This window comes from Vavraia culicis (assembly GCF_000192795.1).
Source record: "Vavraia culicis subsp. floridensis unplaced genomic scaffold supercont1.48, whole genome shotgun sequence".
Lineage (NCBI taxonomy): Eukaryota > Fungi > Microsporidia > Pleistophoridae > Vavraia > Vavraia culicis.
The window spans coordinates 13,705-21,940 of NW_007360651.1; the positions used below are offsets into that span (position 1 = coordinate 13,705).

General features: G+C 43.8%; 4 protein-coding genes across 4 annotated transcripts; 1 reads left to right on the forward strand and 3 right to left on the reverse strand.

Moving 5' to 3' along the window:
* Positions 1-1,124: 1,124 nt before the first annotated feature.
* VCUG_02196 (uncharacterized protein) lies at positions 1,125-2,339 on the forward strand (the record flags this gene model as incomplete). Its single annotated transcript, XM_008077018.1, has 1 exon — positions 1,125-2,339. One exon carries the CDS (start codon positions 1,125-1,127, stop codon positions 2,295-2,297), a length of 1,173 nt encoding a protein of 390 aa, XP_008075209.1. The 3' UTR covers positions 2,298-2,339.
* On the reverse strand, positions 2,316-2,678 carry VCUG_02197 (uncharacterized protein; the record flags this gene model as incomplete). The annotated part of the gene is made up of 1 exon (XM_008077019.1): positions 2,316-2,678. One exon carries the CDS (start codon positions 2,676-2,678, stop codon positions 2,316-2,318), a length of 363 nt encoding a protein of 120 aa, XP_008075210.1.
* Positions 2,679-2,827: 149 nt separating this feature from the next.
* Positions 2,828-5,188, reverse strand: VCUG_02198 (uncharacterized protein). The gene has a single exon (XM_008077020.1). The coding sequence runs from the start codon at positions 5,157-5,159 to the stop codon at positions 3,249-3,251; it is 1,911 nt and encodes a 636-aa protein (XP_008075211.1). The 5' UTR covers positions 5,160-5,188; the 3' UTR covers positions 2,828-3,248.
* Positions 5,189-5,278: 90 nt separating this feature from the next.
* Positions 5,279-7,491, reverse strand: VCUG_02199 (uncharacterized protein; the record flags this gene model as incomplete). Its single annotated transcript, XM_008077021.1, has 1 exon — positions 5,279-7,491. The coding sequence occupies one exon, from the start codon at positions 7,489-7,491 to the stop codon at positions 5,641-5,643; it is 1,851 nt and encodes a 616-aa protein (XP_008075212.1). The 3' UTR covers positions 5,279-5,640.
* Between the last annotated feature and the right edge of the window lie 745 nt (positions 7,492-8,236).

The following is an 8,236-nucleotide window of genomic DNA, read 5'->3' on the forward strand; positions in this document are numbered from 1 at the left end:
GTAAATTGAATTTATTTAAGAATTGCTGAATTTGTATCGCTGCAGCGTGATCAAGACACTACCCAAAAAGATTAAAATATTTTTATACTTCAACTAAATCATCGAATAGAATACCAGCAACTCCAAATGCACTTAAAGATCGCATTATCGACAGGCATATTCATTTTATATTCCCTATCCTGTGCAACACCAAGGTATGTCGTTGTTTAAAAGTAGTCTGAATAGCTATAACACATGAGAGATGAGCTAGTAATTCGATACGGTATGTGAGCAACGTATCCCGTGCATTACACCTGGTAAAAAGAGAATTTAGAAGGGATTGTCTGTGTGTTGTGGCACTGGAATGATGATTGAACAGATTTGTTCAAATAAAAATTCGTAATTTACACTTCATTTATGAGCCATGATTGTTGTTTAATGATCGTATTTCCGTAGCTTGGTAGATATAGACCAGTTTTCTTGGCCACGACTCGTTATTTTACCTTCTCATACCACAATATCTGAACATCACACTTTTTTGGTCTGTAAGGAACGATCGTAGTTACTGTTCTGATTCACGTGAATTTGATTTTTTTCTACTGCCGTTGGCCTTACTGGCATGTTTCGTTACGAACTTGGGCTAGGGCAGATAATCCATCCGCTGCGCTTTTCTTTGATACGTATGCACCACAGTTTGTTCAGGCATAGCTATTTTTATCCGATCAACTTCCTGCTGAGTTTAAACCATGTCTTTCTTTGCTTACAGTAACAAATTATGGATTAGTTGTTTTTGAAGTGTACCGTGTTTATACTTGTCTGGTATGGTACAGTGTGAAACCGAAAATGATACGATTTAGCATTTATCCTCTCATGATGAATATAAAATCAACTTCTATGTTCACAAAATCTTAGAGTTTAGTTCCTTGCAATTTTGTTATATCGAGAGCATACTTGTTTACTTCTACATTACTTTCTCATCCTCAGCACAATACTTTCTTATCGTTACCGATCTATTTGACATATTCTCTCTGGTCAGTCATTCATCCTCTCCTATCAGCATGCCACAAACTAATCTAGCCCTTGCTTCTCATACACTGCCCCTACTCCCATTCATCCACTAAAACAAATTCGCAATTTGCCACCCCATGTTTACTGACCAACACAACACATCCTCTCCCCATAGCCACATATCCACTTTGGGCCTAGAAAACTTGGAACCAACAGATGCAAAAGACGCTGTTTTGGGCCAAAGGAACGCTCGCAAGGCGGCTGGGTTGGTGATACACATGTTGCGCACCAACAAGATGTCTGGACGTGCGGTCCTTCTTCTGGGACCGAGCACTTGTGGCAAGACGGCTCTGGCAATGGCGATGTCCAAGGAAATACTGTCCAATTTTGTACACCTCAGCGGATGTGAACTAAGTGTTGAGAGCTTGATGATGCATGTGCGACGTGCCATTCGTATCAAGCTCAGAGAGCTGAAGAAGATCTACGAGGGTGAGATAACGAGCATACGCCTAAAAAACTTTCAATTTGAGATTGATTTAAAATCGTGTAAAGGAAGCACAACAGTGAAGATAGGCAAGTCCATGTATGAGAGCGTGAGAGATGAGGAGCTTAGTATCGGTGACGTGGTGTATATCGAGCCGATGTGTGGCATTGTGAAGAAGATTGGACGATCTGAGAATGCGTTTGAGTATGATATTGAGTGTGGAAGGAAAGTTCCACTGTCTAAGAAAGACGTGCTGAGGAGGAAAATCGTTACGCAAGTGCTGTCGTTACATGACATTGATGTGGCGGAGGAGACGAGTGACCAGTTGAAGAACACCGTGCGACATATGCTCGGAAAAAACGGCGTAAAGCTGAGCACGATGCAGGATACGAATGAGATTGTGAACGCATATGTTGAGAATGGTATGGGTGAGGTACAGCCAGGCATACTTTTTATAGATGAGTGCCATCTATTGAGCAAGCAGGTGCTGTTCCAGATCATCAAGGTGATCGAGGATGATTTGTCTCCGCTGGTCCTGCTTGCAACAAATAATAAGCAATTCCTGGAACGGGAAGACGCACAGGATCTTTTCAACCGGCTGTTTGTAATTAAAATGGAGAAGGACCTGTCGATAATCCCTGATATTTTGAAGATGAGGGCCGATAAGTGCAAATTATCGCTACATGAGAGCGCGTTCTGCAAATTGGCAGCGATAGGACGGGAGAGGGGCCTTAGAAGGGCACTTAATCTTTTGTCTTTGATGAAAGAGACTGATAAGGAAGTAACAGAGAACGATGTTCGTGTTTTGGATGAGTTGTTTGATTAATACGCCTTATATTTGGTATTAAATTAAAAATTTCGTTCCTACATCGTTACAAATGATTTGATTGGTGAACGATATGAGTATTTGTTCAGGATTATAGTTGTTATTTGTTCTGGTCATCAGCAAATGTTTTATCTCTTGAGATCGGATACTTTCACTAGAAATCGCATATTTATCACTTTCTAATCGAAATTTATCACCTGTGCCGTAAAAATAACTTGCAGTAGCCTTTCTGCGGATATTACACCGCCCCGATCGGTCCACGCATCCTTTTGGTACAATTTGATAAGTTTTTAACCGTAGCCGGTCAAACAAGAAGGTGCAGCGGTGCATTGCACGATCAAATCTGTTTTTTAGTACAAGTGCGTTTGTTTGTCTCTTCATATGCTAAAATTCAAACAACACATTTTTCTGTTCCGCTGAGACCAACCGTGGTCATTGGCCTGATCAAATCTGGTGCAAAATGCAAACAGAGACTCGCCTTAATTGATAACGAATTCATTATTCGTATCTATGCTCCATGCAAACGTAATAATGTAGCAGAGAAGTCTCCACACTATAAAATAAATATAAATTTACTTACTCCACGATTTATCGGCACCTACCCATCGCGTTACGCAGAGATAAACTTCTGGTAGTTCCCCTTTCATATCATGACAAGTCTTCTGGTATGTAAAAACTAGTCGGTGTTAATTTAGGTCTGCTATGTATGCTAAGCCACAAAAAGAACGGTCAAGCGCGAAATATCGCAATTAAACAAAAAATAAACAAAATTCAATGAAAATCCTTCGGTGTCATAGCAAAACAAGCCATAGCTCAATAAAAATACTCACATCGTACATCCAATGGTTTTCAGCGCATCATTGACCAAACATTGGATACGCTAACACTCACAAATGCTTTCATAATCAGGAATTACGGTGCATGGCCGGCCACCACATTCTGTTCTCATCCCTACTCTTCATCATTATAAGGCAGGCATCTCCTTACCTTTTTGTATGCTCTAGTTATTGCGCTTTTCCCTTTCGTGCTCACGCTCTTCTCCCATCCATACACGCCCATTCCATCATCGCAGTCGCTCTTCAACAACTTGTTATCGACTAGGAACTGCACGCTCTCCTCGATCCGTCCCTCATTCAAATTGGCAATATACGCTTTGATCAGCAACGGCATGTCATAGAAGTAGAACTCCGTAGGATCGCATTTGCTAAGAATGTGAAAGTGAAAGGTTTGTATTACCCTATGGTGTTTGTTGCTTTTGCTTGTATTACCGAGTACCTTTGGGAATTCTATCCGCTTGTTTATTTTTAGGTTCTGTGCGGGGATTAAAGCACCGAACAACGCGTAGTGATTGAGCAGGGACCAATCGTTGCTGCCCATCTTCCTTAAGTACGTATCGGCTAGGCTTATGCTATCTGATGCATGTGCATACGTGCACATCTTGGTACGTATCACGTTATCATCAAGCTCATACACATTTATGCGATGATTTTTCGGCCTTTTATTGTGTTTATGCGCATTATTACATTCGTTATCCTCTAATCCATTGTCAGGAGCATTCTCCAGTTCTGCCTTACCCGCTTTATTTCCAGGTTCTCTGTCTCGCATATCTGAGCGCAAATAATTCTCGTACACCATCAAAGGCATCATCTCATAGTCCGAAAAAAACGTTTCCATTTTTTCGCCCACTCTGCCCCTTCCAAACAACGCCAGTACCTCGTCAAACAAATTCCTGCTCACCACTTTCTTGTACATCACGCTGCCTTGCAAGCAATTAAGAATGTACCGCATGTCATTGTTCGCCATACCACACACCTCCACAATCTCCTTGTCCTTTACGTCTTTGCCCTCTTCTCTCACGATGTCTCTCACCCGTCCAAGAATTTGCCTCGTCTCCAATTTCCTGAACGTCACCTCCTCGCACACATTCACAAGCGGCCGCACAGCGTATTTATCGTTGCATATGCATATCACGGGCATCCGAGCATCCCTAATTATTTGCACCAGCTCGGCTATACCGCCTCTATCACCCGTCATACCATCGCACTCGTCCATCACCAACACTCTACGCCTACCCGATATGCACCCACAGTTCACGAACTGCCTGACACGTTCGGTCAAACTGCTCTTGTTGCGCACATCGCTTGCGTTAAACTCTGTCATCTCGTAGTTTGTGCTCTTACATGCCAGTTTGACACTCAGCGATTTCCCTACACCAGGAGGACCTGATATTAGCAATGCCTTACCTTTCCTGTAGTGCTCAAGGAAATTCAAAACATGGTCCTTCGCTGTTTTATTGCCCAATACTTCATCCAAAATGCGCGGTTCGTATTTAACGGTCCACAACATACCGTAATGTGGCTTGCCATCAGCAAGAGAAGGAGTTTTCACGCCTTGTGTTCTCTCATCATTCTTAGTGGGCAGTTCGCCTGTTCTTGCCAATTTATTTTTCACGTTCATTTTTTCTCCCTTCTTACCGATTCGATCCTCAGTCCGTTCTATATCGTTCGTATTTTTGGTTTTACTCCTTAAATTCTTACCTACTGCACCACTCCCCATTCCCTTCTTCCTACCCGCCACATCACCTCTCTCAGCAACACTCCCCATTCCCTTCTCCTTATCCGTTAAATCCCCCTCGTCATTCACCATCCTCATAAATTCGTTCTCCCCAATAATCTTACACCCGATCTCTTCCGCCTTTCTCATTTTAACCTTTCCTCCGTCTTCCCCTACGACCAAATAATTCGTCAGTCCGCTCACCTGGTGCGTTACCTTACCGCCTGACATCAGCACCAAATTGGTGAAATATTCCCTGTCCTTCGATAGTTCACCCGTGAACACGAATCGTTTGTCTTTTATCGGCATCTTCTTTTTAGGGGATAGAATTGGTAAAGCGTTAAACGAGAGGTGAGCAGCGGGGTTGTGTAAGTATGCTGAGCTACTCATTAATGCAGCATCTTTTAACACCACAGGTATCGCCCTACGTATTAACACATGTTAAGACCAAGGTTACGTGTTGAATGGCACGTACGTATTTTATTTACCTTTTCCGTGTAACAAGAAACACCATTATTACCGAAAGTTGTGTACCGGACCGGTATTTCTCAAAATATCCATCTCAAATTGTCATTTATCCATATTACGTACGATCATGCACAGGTAACCGTAATCTACACCCCGGTGTAAGTACCGGCATTTTACCATTCGCGACTTGATCATCTTTCACTTCGACCGTGACTCAATTTACCTTTATTTATACTTCGTGGTTGCCTTCCATTTTCTTAACTCTCTCTTCTACTGGTCTGATCCATTATTGCATCCCACGATTTTCATCGCAAATACGTTCCTACAACGAGCACATCAGATCGTGTGCATGTCTCATCGCTTTCAAGTTTCTTTTCAACCTTTCCCGCAGCTCTTCAATACTCCCATCCTCCTCACACAGTTTTTCAATCCCTTCCGTCTCATACACCGCCCTGAACAGGTGTTCCTGCATTTGCTGTGCACTCTTCATCACAAGGTTGCACATGATGGCCTTGGGCACCTGATCCAGCAGAATCTTCCTGTTCACATCAAAGTATGACACCACAAGCGACTTGACCAGGTTTATTTCTGCGCCTTCGCTGTCCGATATCTCCTTATCCAACCGGAGCACGTTCGGCAGCTTGTCAAACGCCTTTACGTTAGGTGCCTTCTCCATCGGTTTGCTCTCACCGATCTTGGACAGCTCATCCAGCCGCACGAAATCAGGGTGCCGTGTGCTGATGTACTCCATGTTCCATTCCAGCAAGGCACCCACCAGCATGGTGGTATTTTCGCTATTTCTCTTGAACAGGTCAACAAGTGCACATGATATCTTGTCATTAAGTCGTGCAAACCGCGTGTTTACCACGCTGTGCATCATCCGCACCATTTCTGTAAAAATTACGGTCACCAGTTTGAGTACGTGTGGCTTGAACAACGCGATGCTTTGCTTTGCAAGCATTTCAAATGCACGCTGGGAAAAAAACAGCGTGCTGGACGAGCCCGATGCGTTAAGCATGACCGTGCGGACGTGGTCGTTGCGCATGTTGTGCAACGCGTTCAGATTGTTTATGAACGCGGCGAATGATTGGTGCATGGTGTACGATAGGCGAGCACCGCCACACAGCTCTTCACCGTGCTCTGCTGTGCCTGAGAGCAACTCCGCGAATTTTTTTGTGATCTCGTTGATCGTGCGCAGCACGTGTTCCTTGGGCGTAAGGTCAAATACACCGAGTTCATCGAGCTCGGCCTGTGTGCGTGCGATGAGCGCGTTCACACGCTCCTGCAGTTCAGGCAGAGTATGCCTAATGTGCTCATACAGAATGCTCGTGAGCTTTGTGCGGAGATAGGCGGTGCCACAGTATGCTTTGTTGCGGCGATATGCCCGGTGCGTTTCGAAAAAACGCTGTTCATCCACAACCGCGTCGCTGATCGATTTTTTTTGCTTTACGTCCTTTTGACCGCGGTTAACCACGGGTATAAAACCGAGTTTGAGGCTAAGCACACGTCCCGCAAGCACGTCAACAACATCTGTGCCTACATCCATCAGGTCTACCTTTGTGAGCACACCCAACGTGCGCTCATATCCGGGATCGACCGTCTTCGCAAGTTGCAACGCATCCGAGCTTGCTATATCACTCGTTGCCGCACTCACCGCGATAATAATGGCATTCTTGTTCACAATGTACCGCTTGCAGATCTCCTCTACCCTTGTCACGATGTTCTTTGGCTGGTCGTTTGTGGGCACCTTAACCAGCCCGGGCAGATCAACGAGTGTGAGCGTCATCACGTGTGGGGAGTACATCTTAAGTGTTATCGGCACATGCGAAACGTCATGTTTGTTCTTAATGAGCCGTGCGGTCTCCGCCAGTATTTCCTGCCGGACCAGCTCGTAATCTGTGAACGTGCTGTCGCTGTGATTAAAGCGCACGTACTCATCTTTCGAGTATATGAGCTGCAAAATAAGCGGTCTGCGTGTTACTATGCCCACACCACGCGGAAGAAAATCATTGCCCACGATGTTTTCGAGCACAGAGCTTTTTCCGCAGCTCTGACCGCCTACTACCACAATTTGAGGAAGGTCTATCATGTTAGTAATGCCCGATTCCGTGCAAATGTCCTGCAACGTGTTTATACGTTCTATGAGGAGGGCCATTGGATTTGAAGTACTCATTGTTTTGTTTGGTGTTCCTGTTTATAAATTGGATGATTGATGTGAAACATGGTGTAGCACTGATGGAAATAGCTTGCACAGAGGAATAGAGTGACAGCGAAATAGAGTGTGTTATTGTGTATGGAATGATAAGCCGATTGATATTTAGATGGCTATAATGTACAAAGGCATAAGTTAGCAATGTCAGAAAGATTGAAAAGACTCGAAAATCGTACGTGAAAGCAAGTATTAATTGCGATACACCCGTTTTCTTCACTAATACTTGTTTATTTATCGCCTCATACAACAACACCGAGATAAACATACTTTTCAGATTTGTAGGGATCGTTCACAGTGCCATAAGAAAGGAAAGGGCCATTAAAAGTGGTGTAGAAGGGCGTGCCTAGCCATAAACTGTTCAAAACAATCTTGTCGTGTCAACGTGGAATAAGCTATTTTCATGGCGTACACAAACACCTTGTAGAACGAATGCATCTACCAACACCATTTTCTTCGCTAGGCCCTTATCATCCATAAAAGCTCCTTTTCTACTAAAAGCAATACCATTCATACGATAGTACAAATCTTTTATGTCGTCCTTTACTCCTCATCATTCACTTTGGTCTGCACCAAGTCCTTCATTACAAAATGGTAGATTTTGTAGAACTTTAGTATCGCACCAGCAGCTACACGATCATTTACACCGCTGATACCTTTCATGATCTCCTTCTTCAGGTCATCACACCCAGTCTTAACCACGTGTTTC

Coding starts and splice junctions, on each gene's coding strand:
- VCUG_02198 (XM_008077020.1), bottom strand. CDS start 5,159: ATGCCGATAAAAGACAAACGATTCGTGTTCACGGGTGAACTATCGAAG.